This window comes from Marmota monax, unplaced genomic scaffold, assembly GCF_021218885.2.
Source record: "Marmota monax isolate L192 unplaced genomic scaffold, Marmota_monax_Labrador192_F-V1.1 WCK01_AAM20220418_F8-fsc00176, whole genome shotgun sequence".
Classification (NCBI taxonomy): Eukaryota; Metazoa; Chordata; class Mammalia; order Rodentia; family Sciuridae; genus Marmota; species Marmota monax.
In genome coordinates this window covers 1,879,440-1,898,882 of record NW_026694774.1, presented here as the reverse complement: position 1 = coordinate 1,898,882, position 19,443 = coordinate 1,879,440, and the positions used below count along the sequence as shown (strand labels likewise).

Here is a 19,443-nt window from a genome sequence, read left to right as displayed (position 1 = left end):
GAGCAATATGGCTAACTATTACTTTAATATGACACTCAATTTTGTAATAAACAGCTAACGGGTGAAATTCTTGAATGTAGAACCCACAGGAAGAAACAGCATGGTTTTTGTGAGGTAATTATACCTTAGCCATCTAACAGAGTTCTTTGAGAGGGATAAATAAGTGTGAAAAGGGGGGAGCCAGTGAACATTTGGATTTTCAAAAAGCCTTTGATAAAATTTTGTACTGAAGACTGCTTTAAAAAAAAAAAAGTCTCTCACCATGGGGTTGGGGATAATGTTTAGTCATGCATAGAGATCTAGTTTAAACACAGGAAGGAAGGAAGGGGGTGGTTTAAATGAACTCTTACTTGCATGAGGAGATTTTTACAGTAGACTCCCAAGGATCAGTGTGTAGGTTTTAGTGGGTGTATTTGTTTGTTTACATATTTATAAATGATTACTGAGTCAGCATAGTAACTTCCCATCCTATCAGTAACCCCTTTTCCAGTTTATGGTTGACACTGAGAGCTTATATAGATCGAAAAATTTTAAGCTGAAGAGTATTAGCAGATGGACTGTTTCACAAGGGCCATGTGAAAAAAGTAGGGAAATGGCTGTGTCTCTAACATCATGGTCTTTGTATATATTTTTCAACCAGTAAAGAGTTATAGGAGTCCTTACATCGGGCTTTTAAATAATGTTATTTTGGTTATTTTTGTTTCTAAATTGAAAAATACCCGCATAATACTAGACATAGCCATGAAGGGCATTAGAAATGAAAAAGAGGAGCATATTATCTAGATTCAAACTTGGTACCTCTTGAATATTATTTATGCATTTTGAGTTTTCAAGAGTGCATATCAGCATAGAACAGGGATTTAAATAAGGATTATTCAAACCATGAGTAATTATATCATGGAAAGACTCAGACCTGAGAAAGAGGCTGAGTAAGGAGATTGATTTAAGGAAATCTCAAGAGATTAAATAGGTTTACTATAGACTTGTTTTCTATATCCCAAAAGTTTGAACAAAGGGCTTCCTTTTGAATTTGAACGAGCTACTTTTAAATGAATTTACTTAGGTAGATAAGTCATAAATACTAAAGATGGGTCTGTTAGCCTGAATGTTCAGACTCAAAGGTTCAGCATTAAGAGCTTAGCTGGAATTAAAATGTTTAAAGAATAACAGGAAATACCAGTTAATGTTTTCCATCAAAAGTCCTCTCAATGTCATTGTGATAAGCTATATTGAGATATTTATTGAGTTTGTGTGGTGTTTGTCACCCATGTACAAACCAGGCATCCATTGTACATGTGAATATAGATATGGAGCCTAGGTTGTGACCCAGGCATATAAATTGACCCCCCCCCCAATATTTTGAAAGGCCTTATTTTTAAAAGACTGAATGATGACTTGTATTCGATAATTTATGTTAATTTATTCTGGGCCCCTGGTGTAGTTATTAATATAGATCTGTTTCTGCCATCCAATACATAAGTTTTAGTGTGACTTTCCTATAGAAGGTTAAATTTAAGGACAGCTGGAAAAGCTGGGGAAAAAATGAATATATCATCTACAGAATGTCACCAAGAACAGAGGAAGCTAGATATATGACTAAGATCTGTAAAATAGAGGCAGTTTCTGGGAGTAAGTTTTCTGAAGGCTATGTATTGCTTTTTGACAGCTTTTTCTAAGTTAAGCATGATGATTATGCCTTCTAAGAGTGACAGCAGTGCCTAAAGGACAATCCATCTGCCCACAACCTTTTCCTTGAGCGTGAAATCTGCATCCTACTTGCACCAAATAATCTGTTGAATTATCAACAGTGCTGCTCTTCCACATTCATGGTAGCTCCTTGAAGGCACAAAAACTAATCTGCTCACTGTCCTCCTGTGTACAAATTAGTACCCAGAATATTAAGTACTAATCTTGATTAAAGTTCAAGAGATAGTGGATATTGAGGTTGGTATCAATTAGTTGTCTATAATTACCTCCCAGGAGGAACATGAATGCTTCTAGAGTACCCCTTCAAAGCAATACCTGGTATAGGAAGATTATCCGTCTTGAGAAGTTGCATTTGATTGTTACACATTACAAGGGGGAGAATCTGCCTCTGATTATGGAAATTACCTTAACTTTTTTTCAGGAGGATATCTCCCTCCTACATTCTGTCTATCAGTGATACTTATCAGCTTTATGTCTTAAATGTGTACCCAATCTCTTTACTTTGTTGTCTGTATTGTCACTACCTTGCTTCAGGTTGCCATCATCTTTGATTTGGTCTATGGCAGAATCTTCCACTCTTACCCACTTAACAATTCTACACAGAACAGCCAGACCTATCTTTTAAAAAATATGAATCTTATCATATCACTGCTGTTCTCAAACCCTTCTAGTGGTTTCTTATTATATTTTGAATAAAATTCCAGTTCCTCATCATGGCCTTCAAAGCCTTGTCTGGTCAGGCCCCTGACTTATTTTTTGTGATGTCATTTTATACTGTATTTCTTCCTGATCCTGTGTTCAACTCTCTTCCTCAAACATACTAAGTTAGTTTGTACTTCAAGTTTGGAAATTTACTGGTTAATCTGTTTGAGATGTTGCTCCTTCAAATCTTCATGTGGTTACTTTCTTTGGTTTCTCTGGTGTCAGCTCAAACCTTAGTTTCTGAAAATGGGTATCTCTAATTAACTTGCATAACATTCCACCCTCTGTGTTACCATCATATTATCTTGTTTTCTTTTGTTTGGTTTTCAGAAAACTTGCCACTATCTACAGTTATCTTATTTCTTTATTGTCTCTCTCACAGTAGATAAGTTATATGGGAATAAAGACACATTTGTGTTGTTTACTTTTGTGTCTCCAGTGTCCAGAACTATGTCTGGTTCATAGTAGCCTTGATTTCATATATGTTTAGGAAGGAAGGAGTAAACCTCATTGTTTGTTGCTATCAGTACGAACAATGCTCTTAGAACTGTCACAGATCTCTCTGTGGAAGGTCTTTGAATTGACCCTGTGCTTAAGTTGCTTAAAGTCTATTGGAAGAAGCTGCAGAGATCTTGAACATCTGGAGGCAGATTCTTGCACAGAGCAATGTAGACTATAGACCCTACATGGATTGTTGTATATTCTGTAAACCTTGTCTTGTTTGCTGTTGGAGGTGATAGCTAGCATAAGCTGCAATGCCTTGATTATTAATGATGTGCCGGATACACAGTAAGGACTTCATATTCATTAACTCAATCCATGGGCAACCCTATGTAGTTATTATTATTTCCATTGTATGGTCTTGCGAACTGAAACAAAAGTCATACAGCTAGTAAGTGGGATGATCAAGAAAGGAATCTGATTCTGGATTTGGGAAGTCCATGTTGATATCACAACCATCTTTGAGAACTGATTTTTGCAATTCACATATCATAACTGAGAGTGTGTGTTTGGCTTCTGATGGCCTGGGAATTTTGATTTGGTTGATCACTGCTTACCAGACAAGCGCCCTTCAGGAAGAGGAAATGGAAAATAACAATGAAAACCAACAGTGGGAGGTAGGACAGTAAAGGGGGGGGGGAATAATCAAAGAGGAAAACAAACCATGTTTAGTAACATAAATAAACAAATATGGCTGGAACAACAACCCATATCTTAATAATAACCCTAAATGTTAATGGCTTAAACTCACCAATTAAGAGACACAGGCTAGTAGAATGGATCTCAAAACAAGACCCAACAATATGCTGCCTACAGGAGACGCATTTGATAGGAAAAGACATACATAGGCTGAAGGTGAAAGGTTGGGAAAAATCATATCACTCATATGGACTTCGGAAACAAGCAGGAGTGTCCATACTCATATCAAATAAAATAGATTTCAAGCCAAAGTTAATCAAAAGGGATAAAGAGGGACACTACATACTGCTTAAGGGAACCATACACCAACAAGACATAACAATCATAAATATATATGCCCCAAACAATGGTGCAGCTATGTTCATCAAACAAACTCTTCTCAAGTTCAAGAGTCTAATAGACCACCATACAATAATCATGGGAGACTTCAACACACCTCTCTCGCCACTGGACAGATCTTCCAAACAAAAGTTGAATAAGGAAACTATAGAACTCAATAACACAATTAACAACCTAGACTTAATTGACATATATAGAATATACCACCCAACTTTAAGCACTTTTTTACACTTTTTTCTCAGCAGCACACGGATCCTTCTCAAAAATAGATCATATATTATGTCACAGGGCAACTCTTAGACAATATAAAGGAGTAGAGATAATACCATGCATCCTATCTGATCATAATGGAATGAAACTGAAAATCAACGATAAAAGAAGGAAGGAAAAACATACATCACTTGGAGAATGAACAATAGGTTACTGAATGATCAATGGGTTATAGAAGACATCAAGGAGGAAATTAAAAAATTCTTAGAGATTAATGAAAACACAGACACAACATATCGGAATCTGTGGGACACATTGAAAGCAGTTCTAAGAGGAAAATTCATTGCTTGGAGTTCATTCCTTAAAAAAAGAAAAAACCAACAAATAAATGATCTCATGCTTCATCTCAAAATCCTAGAAAAAGAAGAGTAAAACAACAGCAAAAGAAGTAGAAGGCAAGAAATAATTAAAATCAGAGCTGAAATTAATGAAATCAAAACAAAAGAAACAATTGAAAAAATTGACAAAACTAAAAGTTGGTTCTTTGAAAAAAGAAACAAAATCGACAGACCCTTAGCCATGCTAGCGAAGAGAAGAAGAGAGAGAACTCAAATTACTAGCATACGGGATGAAAAAGGCAATATCACAACAGACACTTCAGAAATACAGAAGATAATCAAAAATTATTTTGAATCCTTATACTCCAATAAATTAGAAGATAGTGAAGGCATCGATAAATTTCTGAAGTCATGATCTGCCCAGATTGAGTCAGGAGGATATAGACAACCTAAACAGACCAATATCAATCGAGGAAATAGAAGAAACCATCAAAAGACTACCAACTAAGAAAAGCCCAGGACCGGATGGGTATACAGCAGAATTTTACAAAACCTTTAAAGAGGAACTAATACCAATACTTTTCAAGCTACTTCAGGAAATAGAAAAAGAGGGAGAACTTCCAAATTCATTCTACGAGGCCAACATCACCCTGATACCTAAACCAGACAAAGACACTTCAAAGAAAGAAAACTTCAGACCAATATCTCTAATGAACCTAGATGCAAAAATCCTCAATAAAATTCTGGCGAATCGGATACAAAAACATATCAAAAAAATTGTGCACCATGATCAAGTAGGATTCATCCCTGGGATGCAAGGCTGGTTCAGTATACGGAAATCAAGAAATGTTATTCACCACATCGATAGACTTAAAAATAAGAACCATATGATCATCTCGATAGATGCGGAAAAAGCATTCGACAAAGTACAGCATCCCTTTATGTTCAAAACTCTAGAAAAACTAGGGATAACAGGAACATACCTCAATATTGTAAAACCAATCTATGCTAAGCCTCAGGCTAGCATCATTCTGAATGGAGAAAAATTGAAGGCATTCCCTCTAAAATCTGGAACAAGACAGGGATGCCCTCTCTCACCACTTCTGTTCAACATCGTTCTCGAAACACTGGCCACAGCAATTAGACGAAAGAAATTAAAGGCATAAAAATAGGAAAAGAAGAACTTAAATTATCACTATTTGCAGATGATATGATTCTATACTTTGTAGATTTCTTTTTGTACGATCAGTCCCATAATACATACTTAATTGCCTCTAGGTCTCATACTACCCTAGAGAAGGTAGGTGTACAGAACAACCTTGCTAGGCATTCTGTCAGGTCCCAGGATGGCTGCTATAAACTGAACCAAAATGGACGCCTGACCATCTCTAAGGTGTTGCTCTTTTGGATAGCTTAATTTTCCATTGGTAAAGCCTGTTACTCCTTGGGTTGCTAGGCTGCCATTTAAGGCACTGAAAAGCAAGCATTTATCTAGTGGAGCCTTATTACTTTCTTGTGTTTCTTCCATGCAGTGCATGCCAACTGTTAATAGATCATATTGTTGAAAAGCAGGTAATTTTTGATAGATTCTAAAAATAGTTACAGATATTGCTTATATTTTATATTTAAGTATATTTTAGAGGCCTCGTTTAGCTCAAAAAACAAAGTTTCAGGATACTTGATAAAATAACTATACTAACAATATGTTCTGTAAACAATGTAATACATAATGAAAGGCAGTCTTTATAGACATTACATTAATTTCAGTTAAATGTATCACTCAGTCTTTTGATAATATAATTATAGTCTGTGTCATGATATTTTATAATTTTAACCTTATATTCAGAACCAAATTCCAGTTGGTTCTGAACTTGATTCCTTTGTTTCCTCTTGGAATCTAGGATGACATTTAAAAATAGCTTTTCTTCAATGGGGGATTGAGACAACAAGGTTAAGTCTTCTCTAATGTTCTGTGTATATGTGCATGTATATATAAACCTGAACCAAATTGACTAAAATGAAAAACTCAGTGAATGCATTTGTAACAGCTCATCCATAGCGGTGCTTGCAAGCATGGTGCTCCCTCAAACGACATAAAGATATCCCAATTAAAACATTGGTTTGGTCCATAGTTATAACTTGTTCATTTTAGGGCCTTAACCTAATTCAGCCTATTTATGTGGAATTGGCCAGTAATAGTTCATTTTCATATGGGCTCTTTCAGTATAAACAGGAAATTGACATTGAAAACAGGGTCAATTGTCTTGATCACATCAACTTTCTCTGCACCAGTATCCCCCCCATCAACAACAGAAGGCAGTATATCACCTTGTAAAATAGTTCACCGAAAGATTTATTTTTTTCTAACCCTTTTTAGACTCTGATAGTGTCTAATGTCTCAATACCAGATGTGCCAGCATGATTGATAAATATTGTTATATAAGTTTATATGTGATTGCTGAACAGGACTTAATAAAAAAGGAGAGCATCTTACAGCTGGTGTCCTAGGTAAAATATATAGTGTTCACAAGTCTTCTCAAGCATAGGGATTTTTACCTGCTGACTCTAATATGCCTTTGTTGTACTTTCTAAACTTCTTATTTGGAAAATAATTCATTTATATCTTTGAGGATTTATATCAGAATAAATTATTACCTAACCTTGAATCTACCAAAGCCAGCTTTGTCATATACACTAAAGTGATTGAATTTAGAAAGACAGTAGAAACATTCCCCCATACTTGGAGAATGTCATTTATTTCTACCATTTATACTTAAAATCTTTGTAGATTATAAAATATTTTCAGAATGCCTCAGATAGTACACAGAATAACAAAGAAAAACCATGTACTCCTGGTTTTTTCAGATCTTAAAATTTGACCATATTTGAAGAATTTGAGCAATTGAAATCTTCAGTATAACTTTTATTCCCTCCCTTCAAAGAAGTACTTTGCCGAATTTGGTATTTATAATTCTGTTGAATTTTTACATACTTCATATATCATCTATCTGTCCACCCACCCACCTTCCTACCCACCTACCCTCCTACCTATCTGTATACTCTTAATTGAGATATAACATTATTTTGCTTATAAAGTTGTTAAAATTTTTGTAAATGATATCCCTGAAAGTATTCTTCTCTAACTTGCTATTATCAATCAGTATTAATGTTTTGAAATGTGTCCATATTTGTAGATGGGGCTGGAGTTAATTCATTTTAATTTTAAGGTATTAGACTGTACAGTTAGAGGATGTAGTCTCCAAAAGACCACTCACAATTATAATACCAGCTGCTAGATTGTGGGTTCTACAGAATTACCCTCAGGTTTGATTATTTACTACATGGACTTGACAGGGTTCCTTAAAAGCTGTTATTGTTTTAGTTTATTCGAGGGAATACATATAGATTGAAGTTAGTCAAGTAAAGAAATGTATAGGACAGAGCCCAGAAGGGTTCCCAATGTGGAGTTTCCAGTTGTCCTTTGACTACTTACAAGTATTGAGGTGAAATTCTTTACTACAACATATGAATATATATTTTCTTTTATTTATTCTTCTCTTGATGGATATTTGGGTTGTCTGTGATTCATCTAAAATACTACCTCTTTTATTTATTAATGAACACACATATTTCTGTATGGCATGTACTAACTTCTTTACAAATATTAATTCCTTTCTTGCCCAAAAGGACACTTATTATCTAAATCAGTGATACTATTCTATACCTGAGAAAAATAGGATACAGGTAGGCTAAATATCTCATTCAAGGTCACAGAGCTAGTAGATGGAATAGTTGGTAAATGAACTTAGGTAGTCAAAATTCTTCCTCTTAACCTTATGCTGTGCACATATATCTGTATATGTATGAGGCTTGGTAAAAGCCCTATGTCTAACAATAGAATTGATGCTCTGTGGATACATGAATCTTGAACTTGACTAGATTTGCCAAAATGTTATAAAACTTTTTAAGCAATTAGTTTAAACAGTTAGTAATATAATCTTTGCCAGTCTGTGGTTTGTCTTTACTTTTTTTGTTCAGATATTTAAATGTTTAAAGTGTTCCATTTCCAGTCTTTTTCCTTTATGATTTTTGCATCATATTGAACTAATCTTTTCCTCAGTTAAAAAACATGTCCTTCTATATATTCTTGTAAAATTATTACTTTTTACATGTATGTCTTTCAACTACCTGGAATTGATTTTGAATATGGCATAAAGGAAAGACGTAATTATTTTCCTTATATAGACAAACTATTGTCTCCAAGCCATTTTTAATAGTCCATTCTTTCTCTAGTTGTTTACAGTGCTACTTCTGTCATATAATCATTTCTGAATATGCATAGTTCTTATCTATTAATTTCCTATTGCCACCATAAAAAACTTAATAACTTAAAACAACATAAATTTATTATATTACATCCTGGAGGTCAGAAGTCTAAAACTGGTTAGCAGGGCTGCATTCCTTCTTGGGGCACTAGGGAAGACTCTGTTCGTTGCCTTTTTATCAGTTTAAAGAGGCCTCCTCTGCATTTCTTGGCTTGAGTCCCCCTTCTAGCAGTGGAGACACTCTGATCTCTGCTCCCATCTTCACATCTTCTTTGACTTTCTTATACTTTCTTCTGAAGAACCTTGTAATTATATTGTACCCACCATGATAATATTCCCATCCTAAGATGTTTAATATAATCACACCTAGAAAGTCCTTCTTTCCATGTAAGATTACTTATTCACATTCCAAGGGACTGAGATGTGGATATCTTGGGGAAGATGTGTGTGTGGGGGGAGGGGTTGGCATTTTCAGCATACTGCAGCCTTCCTTGTGGACATTTCATTAATCTTTTCTCATATTTTTGATTCATATGTTTGAGTCACACTAATAATCTGATAGTTATTTCTGAATAAAATTTTGAGAAGTTTAGTTCTGCTCTTTGTGTGCTGATTCTCCCTTAGGGTTTGACACATTTCTTAATATGTGATTTTGGACTATAAATTCATCATTAGGGGTATCTTATTTTTGACAATTGCACATGGCCTTGGTTGAAGTCATATCTTGGTAGAAAGCTTTAGCAATTGCTTCCTCCAGGTTTCCGAGTTATTACTAACTTCTCATGATGTTTCATTTGGTTACACTGATTGTCTCCCTAGCTTATGTGAGAGTAGACCACTTGCTGTGAACACAGTTATAATCTTCCTCTACCCAGACTTAAGACAAAACAATGATTCATTTTCTCCCTCTGTTAGTAAGTGGATTTCTTTCTGAGACCACCATTTAATTGAGATGCAGCCCCATAAACATCCAGATGTTATGAGAGATTAGTTATTTTTCTGCTCCCTGGCTTGTTTAGATCTTAAGGCATCTCCTATGTGGACATTAAAACCCCAAAACTTAGGTTGCTGAGTTAGGAAACTTCTTAGAGCTTCTGCTGCATTAACTCATACACTTGCTGTTCTAGTTTTCAATTCCCAGTTAAATTTTGGCTCTTGGTCATTTCGCTTACTTTTGTGGTAAGTAAAGGGGTCTCCCAAAGTTTTCCCTTCCTGGTCCCTCTTTAACACTTTTACTATGGTGATTTTGATTGGGTGTCTTACATATCACCTTGTGAAGATATTTGTGGTTTATGCATCTTAAGTATGCAGGAGCTGATTTTAGGGGATAATCATCACCTGCTTGGGAACCCTTTTGGCTTGGTCACAATTGCATGTGTTAACATTGTATTATTAGCAATAACAGCTCTGCTGCATCAAGATATTGCTAATCTTACTTCTGATAGACTCTTAATACCATGATGGAGAAAATTATAAATGATCATATATTTTTCTGTAATATCAGTTATTAAATGTAAGATACTTAAAATACTCTTACCTTAATTTTCAACTCAATTATCCTAGTTATTATTTTTCTATTTTCTTTCTAGGATGTGTGCTGTGTTTGGTGGAATCTATTGTCTTCGCCATTCTGTACAGTGCCTTGTAGTGGACAAAGAATCCAGAAAGTAAGGATGATATAAGTAACCTTCATATATTTATACCCCAAACACAGGTGAAAAATGCTGAAGTCAATTAAAAAAAAAGATTCTTGAAAGATTCTCCTTGATATTAATAACATATCAACCTTGATTAAAAGTAATTTGTGTTTAGGTCCTCCAGAACAAGGAAAGTGAGTTCAGAATATAGAAACTAAATTAATTTCCCTGCAATATGACTATAGCCCCTGATCATCCAAGCTTGGAAGACAAATCATTTCAGCTGCCGGGGGTGGGTGATGAGTGATGTTAGTTTTCCTTGTGGCCTTACCTCCTCTAATTGATTTTCATCAGATGACAACAAAGCCCTCTGTTATTGCATTTTTAAAAATGGAGCTCACCTAAAGACTCATCAGATTAATCTCTGCTGATAATGCATGTCACTCCAAGAGAAAAGACTTTAATGAGGTTTTAGGTAGATTGTTGTCATAAACTATGCTGCCCTGTTATCTGAGGATAAATTCTTTTACAACAATAGCAGCCCTACAGGCTGGCTTAGGATTGAAATAAGAATTTATCTGCTTTTTTTTTAAGCTGAGCACTACCTATTCACCTATGTATATTTGAATTGTTTCCTAGGATTTATTATTAGTTACTAAGATATGCAGTTGTCTAAATTATATTAAATAAAATACAACTCTATATTTTCTGTGTTTCACATTGAACCTAAAATAGGTCAACTGGGTCAAGTTTTTGAAGCTGTTGAGATTGATGTGTACTTTTCTTATTTGTGATATGTTCTTAAGCATCTAGTAACCTATACTTTTTGGATGACTGTTTTTAGTACTCTATAGTTTTGGTGGCATTTATTGTATTTATTTATAGAAATAATATTTTTAGAGTCATAAATGTCATATTGTGATCTGGATCTTGCAAGTTTTAAGCTATTTCTTTCATTTTTCAATAATTTTGTGTAGTCTAGGTGGCATTAAATGGCTATGAACATTTCATAGACTAGATATAGTACAATAACTAGTACTTTAATGTATAGCAAAGAAAAAACAAAACTCCAAGTCCAATGCTTAGTGAATTTGCAATTTGTAATGTAAGATAAAATTGACACATGATTTAAAAGGCTTCTAAATCACCTTTAGCATTTTAAGAGAAAGGTATTACATAAATTGAAAATGATAATCTAAAGTTAAAAAAAAATCCACCAAAATCCATTCATATTTTGGCTCCTGAAGAGCTCTGTAGAAGTTCATGAATGAATGGTTTTCTGTATGACTTCCATAGACATTTCTCCTTCCGAGTTCATTTTGAAGCAAGAGCGTATTCCCATGACAGAAAATCAGATAATGAATTGCTTGTTTGGTGCTTATTTGCTTAGCCCCATACCAGTCCCACGTTATTCTCAGTGACATGAAGTATCTGCATGGCTCATTTTGCTAGGGCACTGGTACAGTAATAACACTTGTTGAACTAAGGGATACATTTACCTTACCTTTGACTTAGTTTTTATGATGTACAGTGAACAAAAGAACTCTTTTTATGTTCTGCAGAGATGACAGTTGAAACAGGTAGCTTAGATCTAAAGGTCTAGAGACCAAAAAAACTGCCAGATTGGTAGTTTTCAAAGTATAATGTGTCTTTAAGAATTGTCAGGCATGCTTCTAAAAAAAGGAAGGATTTCTTGTGTTTCACCCTCAGGGAATGAAATTTGGTGATGTGCTTATGGTAGAACCAGGGAATTTCCAGTTTTATGGAACATCCCAGTTGAATACAATGTACTAATCCTTAGATGATACTGAGAAACAATTATTTGTATAAGGTAAAGTTGAAGATTTAGCCAAGCATACTGTGATCTATGATGGACTGGGGGCTCTAGGTCTTAATTTGTTCTAAGACGTTTTCAAGAGGAACCTGCCAGATATCCTGGCAATCAAATGTGAACTTTAGATAGTAAGTACAATGTTTCTAATCTAACGTTTTGTATCGTTATAGAAAAATCTGAAATATAACTTTTTGTTGTTTAATAATTCCTGAGACATGTGTAAAGATCTCTAGCCCTGGCATGACAGAAGACTTGGAATTCTACTGCTGTTGTGAATGACTGTGGGCAATACTTTTCTCTGGGCCAGTTCGTTTTATTATAACTTAGAAACTGAGGTTATTTTCATGTCTCCTTCCAGATCTGACATGCTTTAGTTGTCATTTAAAGTTCATAGAACTTAGTTTTCCTTAACATTTAGAAATAATGACCTTAAAATATTTTATATGCCAAATGTAAGCCATTTTTACACATGCCCCAGTGAGAACACAAAAAGAAAAAAAAATATGAACAACTTATGTGTTAACTTTTATGCATATAAATGAAATACTGCAACTTCTACTTTGTGTTGTTTATCGTATCATTGATTGCTATAATCACAGTTTACAGTGAACATAATTTTCTTCTCTGTCTTGCTTTTTAAGATACACAGATTTTGGATACTACATCTGACTCTTACTAGAATGTTTACTTCATGCCATAACTATTTATTTCTATAGTAATGGGAGAGGTTTTAATTTGGCTTGCACTTATAAAATTCTTGATATCTACCATATTCTCAAGATATGAATTGCTTAAGTAATCTAAGTTTTGCTAAGAAACAATACTTGAGAGGCTAGGGCTGCTCAGCGGTAGCGCAGTTGCCTGCCATATGTATGTGAGGCACTGGGTTTGATTCTCAGCACCAAATATAAATAAATGAAATAAAGGTCTGTCAACAACTAAAAATAAATTTAAAAAAAGAAACAATACTTGAAAATTATAGATTTGTACCTTTAGTAACAATTACCAATTTATATTAATTTTTGTTTCTTTAAAAAAATCTATCAAGTCAAAAATAGTCTCTATAAATACCTAAAGTTAGCATTGATTCAGGTTGGTTCAGGCTAATATATCTTTCTCAAACACTACTTCCTCATACAAAATCAAATATTTGAGAGAAATACCCATAATAGGAGATATTTTGTGAGAACTTAAATATAATGTGAAGGATCAGTAATTAAGGAAAAACCCTAATCTTGTAGTTAGGTGTATCCAGCACATGTTTGTTTGTAGGAAATCTTGGTATAATCTATAATCAGAATATTAAGTAAGGGATTTACTAAGATTTACACTTGTCTCCTTATAAATTTAGTTTGCTGCTCTTTGCTTTTTAAAAAAAGAAAAATTTGGTAGGGGTGGGGGTGGGGGGATTGAACAGGAGTACTTTACCATTGAGCTACATTCCCAGCCCCTCTTTTTTTATTTTGAGACAAGTTGCTGAGGGTCCTGCTATACTGCTGATACTGGTGTTGAACTTGTGATTCTCTTATCTCATCCCCCACCCCTAGACGCTGGGATTATAGGTGTGCACCACCACACCTGGATCTTTCCCTATTTTTCTATGTGGAATGCTTGATATTTCCCTTACACTTTAATGTGTAAGAGCTTCACATTACATATTTAATGTGTAAGATGCGTCAGGTCAAATTTCTAAGTTCATTTCCTGATCTCACAGACTAGGTCAGAACCTTATGTTACCTACCAGTCAGGTACCTTTATATGATTATTTGATAAGTTATCTGTAGGAAAGGGCAGGATCTTACTATTGTATCCCCCAAATTTAGGCAGGTTCTTAGTACCCATTATTCTCAGTAACTTTGAATTAAATGAGTGAATGAAGATTAAAGACTGATTAAAGCCTTTTTGGTACTTTTCATCTTCCATTTATAAAAGCTGATAGAAACATAAATGATCATAGTATTAAGTTTAATGAAGTAATTACATATCAAAGTACTATACAAACTTTGAGAGATAAAACAGAACATTAAGGACACACAGGAAATAATAGTATATGGAATATATAAACAAATGCATATTTATTTTTAAATAGATCTGAGTTTTGATTTTTGTTTAATTTGATTTTTCTGAGATGCACATTGCCTGTGTTATCCTCACTATATTATCCATTAATGCTACTTTCTTAATTTGAAAGACTATAGGTATGTATTAGTTGTTCTTTTCTAAATTTTAATACTGTACCCTCTGCTGGCTGTTTTTGGAATCAGTGAATGTTCTTGTTGGACTAGCTTTATTTTTTTTTTTTTTTCCTTTGCAGCTAACCTTACTGGGTAAAACTCATGTAAATTAAACTTTGCCATTTAGGAGTACAATATTTGACATTTGGGTAGGCTAGGTAACACCTTGGACCAGATATATCTATAATCAGTGGTCCTCACCTTAGGACTTCTAACTAGTGTTCCATGTGTACTTTAACTTTCTCACTTAACTGGATTTTCTGCCATGACTTTATTTATTTTTTTTTTTTTTAAGATAACGTTTTTCTGATGTCAGGAACAACTGTACCTAACCTGGATGCTTGGGAGTTAGTAATAATAGTATGTTAGCATAACATGGATGACTCAATACCATTTATCATCTCTGAAGCTGTGATTTCAGTGTATCCCATTGGCAAAGGGGTAATGATTGTATTCTAGATAGTTAACCTTTAATGAACCCCATGGTAGTTGCTACAGGGATAAACAAGTAAGCAAAAGATAGACCCTGCCCTTTTATACAGAGATTGCAGTTAAGAGTGTAGGCTTTAAAGTCAGATAGACTAGAATTTGATCCTGACTTTGCTACTTTCTGTATGTGTAAACTTCAACAAGTTGTTTAACTTCTTTTTACCCCAGTTTCATTACTTGGAAAGAGGAGTAATTGGCAATACCCTGCCCGATAGTATTATTATGAATATTAAATGAATAAAGCTTGTAAAAACCATTTGTTACACATAGAAAGAGTTCAGTATATATTAGTAGCAATTGTTAATATTAATGGACACCTTGGTATCTTACACAGGAAGACCAATTATGAGGATCCTTCTATGCTAAAGAGTTTGGAGTATAATCTTTTGTATTTTTAAGCAAGACTCAGTTTGCTGCTGTTAAGTTAGTAATGATGGCAGTGATTTAGAAGAAGCACTGTGATGGAAAGAGATTCTTTACCTCCTATATCAGAGATTCTGTATCAGCCCTTTCTGTCTATACTGTTCACATGCATAGAATACGTCCAACATCCATCCATTCACCATCTATGAAACAAGTATTGGTTGTTTTCTATGTTTCAGGCACTGTGGACTTAGTAAACAATAAGGCAATTAGGGCCTTTTGTCCTCATGGAGCTTACTGGGGGACATTGCAAAATGAATAAATTAAGAAGGTATTTGCACACTAGGATCTGTTTAGTCTGAAGATCTTATTTTCCTTCCCTATTTAAAGAGGCTTGGTGGTTTTATATTACTTCAAAGTAAAGTCTAACACCTTTTTACACAACATATAAGACAGATCTGGCCCCTGCCTGCTTCTCTAGGCTCATCTCTATATCTTTCTTGCTTCCCATTTTATTGTCAAATAATAATGAACCAGTGGTATGTCTTTGTACTTGTTCTTGTGTTACTTGACTCTATACGCCTGCTGAGGTATTCTTGTCCTTATTTGTTTGCTTAACTATACAGAGTATTCTGCATTCTAAGCTGAGTTAGATAACTCCCCTTAGCACTCTCTGATGCCCTGTCCTCATCTTATCACTGGACCTTGCTGTTATGTTAAAATACCCTGTGTCTAAATCTTCATTATATCGGGAGCTCCTTCAGGGCAAGACTTTTTTTTTTTTTTCTTACTTATTGGAATGGTGCTTGGTACGTGGCTGTTATATTATACATTTATGTTGAACTAATGAGGTACCAACTTGCTAGTAGTCTATTGCCTTATTATACATAATAAGAATCTGAGGCAGTATCAGTAGGGATGGAGAAAAGAGACTAATTGCAAAAAACATTTATAAAGTATAATCAAAATTTAGTAGCAGATTAGATGTAAGAAAGATTTAATGTAAGGAAACTTGTAATTTCTGGTTGTGCCATTATCTAATAGAGGGACACCAAGGGAGGGAAGAAGGTGAGGTACCATGATAAACTCAGTTTAGGGTGTGCTAGTTTTAAAAAAGACATGGTTAGGGCTGGGAATATCTCAGTTGGTAGAGTGCTTGCCCTGCTTGCACAAAGCCCTGGGTTCAATCCCAGCACCATACACAAAAACAGATATTGTTAATAATACTACATTTTTAATGTGAAACCTCACACACAGAAGTTAACTGAGGGTGGTGATTGGATGTATTAGTTAATTTGACTGTGTTAATTATTATACAGTCTATACCTATAACATGCCATCACATTGTATTCCTGGAAAAATATAAAATTTTTGTTTGACAATTAGATGTTTTTAAAGGAGGGTTAAAGTCTAGGAAGGAAGTAATGAAGGAAAGGAAGGGAAAGAAGAAAGGAAAGAAAGGAAGGAAGAAAAGATAAAATATGAATACAGAGCTTGTGAGAAGTCAAAACAGAAAACCATAGTTTGGGAGTTATCTACCTGTTAATGGTTTGAAACTATTGCAATAAATATTCCCTCAAGAAAAACGAGTATGAAGCCTAGAAGATGGTTTCATGAATGAGATGGCCTTTTAACTAAAGCATTTCAGAAAGCTCTTAAGGGACTGTTGAGTAGGGAGAATTATATTTTCCCTTCAGTGCTTGGGAAGCTCTGAATTTCCCTAGTATTTTAATTATTTCACAGGTGATTTCTGCTTTCTTTATATAATTAGTTGGGGTATTAAATCTGAAGATCATAGGGTTTGGATACCTATTTTAGTATTTTTTCTTCTGGACCAGATTCCAGATATTGAATTTTTATCTTAGTGTTTTCTTCTTTATTATAATTTTGCTATTTATGTCCTGGTATCATTGATGAACCAAGAACTGAATAACTACTGTGATTTGTTGATTTAGAAAGATTATCCCTAGAAATGTTCTGTCTGGCTCAGTGATTCTTATGATCAGCTTGTTCATTGTGTCCCTGTAATTGGGAGCTCCTATCATGTTCCTCCTCAATCTACTATTTATGAGGCTCAGCAAGCCTTCATCTAAATCCTAAATGTTGTTAATCTTTAATGGCTTCCTCGGGTTTGTATGGGAGGATTGAGCAGGAGGGTATTTTAATGTGTCTGGCAGCACTGTTAATTTTTCTGTTTCCCATTACTTGAATGTCATCTAATTTTGTATTAATCTTTATAACATAAAGATTAAAAATAGGCCCCAAATCAATATTCCTTTCTTCATTGTTCTCCTGATTAGGCAGAATATATGACAGTAAGTGAAGTATCTGAGGGGAAAACAAATTTTACCACTTAAACATGTCTTGGTTTGAACAGCTTTGCTTAGGCCTAGAGCCTTAGTCCTTCAGAGTAAGAATGAGACTAACAGGTGGGTCATGTTATTATCATCTACCAGACTGAGACTGGCTTATATGACCATCACTTCAATTTCTACAGAAATAGATGTTTTCTCTGTACCAGTAGCTGTTTACTTCTTTCCACCTAGCACATTATAAAGATGCAACAGTAACAGTGGCATGCTTGGCTGTGATTCTTTCCTGGGATTTGGGAGCTTATCAGAATCTCCAGGGGTACTTATAATTCGAAAAAGTCCCCCAGGTGTGATTCTGATTTGCTTCCTTCTCCTTCTCCTCCGTTGAGAGTCACTGTTTCATTAGAAATTTCAGCATTAATTGGCATATTTATTAGTGTCTTCTTGCAAAGTTAGGCTTACTAATTCCCATATTTCCCCTTTGAGTGGTCCCCTTAATTCCTTTGAATATCATAGCTTCTGAAACCAATGTCTGCCTGTAACTATTACCAGAGCAGCAGTGTTTGGAAACCTACAAAATAAGGAGGTTTACACAAGTTTGAGGCTGAAGTTTAGTTTATTTACATAGAAACCCTTTGCAAAAGTCTTACATTCAAACCTAGATTTATATTAAAATCACTCTCCTCTCAGTTTTATTTCAACTTTTGATGATGAATTTAAAGTGAAGGCTGGGATAGCTAACACCCAGGTTCTGTAATTAACATTTTGAAATACTTGCTCATTCATGTAACTCCTCATACACTCTTCCTTTTACCCATCTATTAATTCATTTTTATGCATTTCACAGTAAGTTGTAGATATCACTAAAATTTTCCCTTAACACTTCATTATATTTACCATACACTAGTATTTTTCAGTGTTTTTCTTTTGATTATAAAATTTACAGTGAAGTGTCCAAATATTAAGTGTTCATTACCTGAGTTTAAACAAATGTTAAATATGTATAACCCAAATACCTATTAAAAATGTACATTTTAGACCCCCCTTTTTTCTTCTCACATTTTGTCCTTTTGATTTCTATGGTTTCTGAGTGAAAGGTAAGAAAAGTTTTGTCAGTGCTTATAGGACAAATAGAGATCACTATCTGTAATGACTTATCATCACATTTTTCTTCTCCATTGCCTGAAGTACTTTGTTTTTTAAATTGCTTGCGAATGTTTCAAAACAGGAGACCAAATGAGAAACTTAACTTTTCAGTTTTTAAACAATTTATTTTGGAAAATATCTAAATGTAATATCTTTCATCTATTTAGTTAAATATTTTATAATACTAGTTAATGGAATAGTTTAGAACAAATGTTATATTAATATGTGCTTGTTTAAAACATATATATTATGCACATAAAACATCTCTAGACATCGTAGCCTATCCTGACAAAAGTGTGTTGCCATTTATTTAAAAATATCAGTGAAACATAATCTGCCTTTAGGAAACACAAACAAAATTTCTCTCACTATTAGTCTTAAATGTTCATCATTTAAAGCCTTGATACCAGGTAGACAGCACTTATTTTGCCAATTTTAGAGCAGGTGAACATATTGTAATATTCAGCAGTATATTTTAAACATGGTATGATTTTGAGATTGTTTTCTTGGATTTTACAAGGATCATCATGTATTTCAAATAAAATAATTCTGGTCCCAAAAGTAAATTGATATTTCCATAACAAAAAGATATAGCAAACACATAGTC

At 34.2% G+C, this 19,443-nt stretch overlaps 1 protein-coding gene across 3 annotated transcripts in view; it reads left to right on the top strand.

Moving 5' to 3' along the window:
• Chm (CHM Rab escort protein) overlaps positions 1-19,443 on the top strand; it is a 171,824-nt gene that overhangs the window by 114,559 nt on the left and 37,822 nt on the right. For 2 of the 3 annotated variants that reach the window (XM_046425352.1, XM_058572928.1), the window contains one exon: positions 10,411-10,488. The exons of the other annotated variant lie outside the window; for it this stretch is intronic. In XM_046425352.1, the coding sequence (XP_046281308.1) occupies positions 10,411-10,488 (78 nt within the window). The remainder of the gene's footprint in view (positions 1-10,410; positions 10,489-19,443) is intronic. 3 annotated transcript variants of the gene reach the window in all.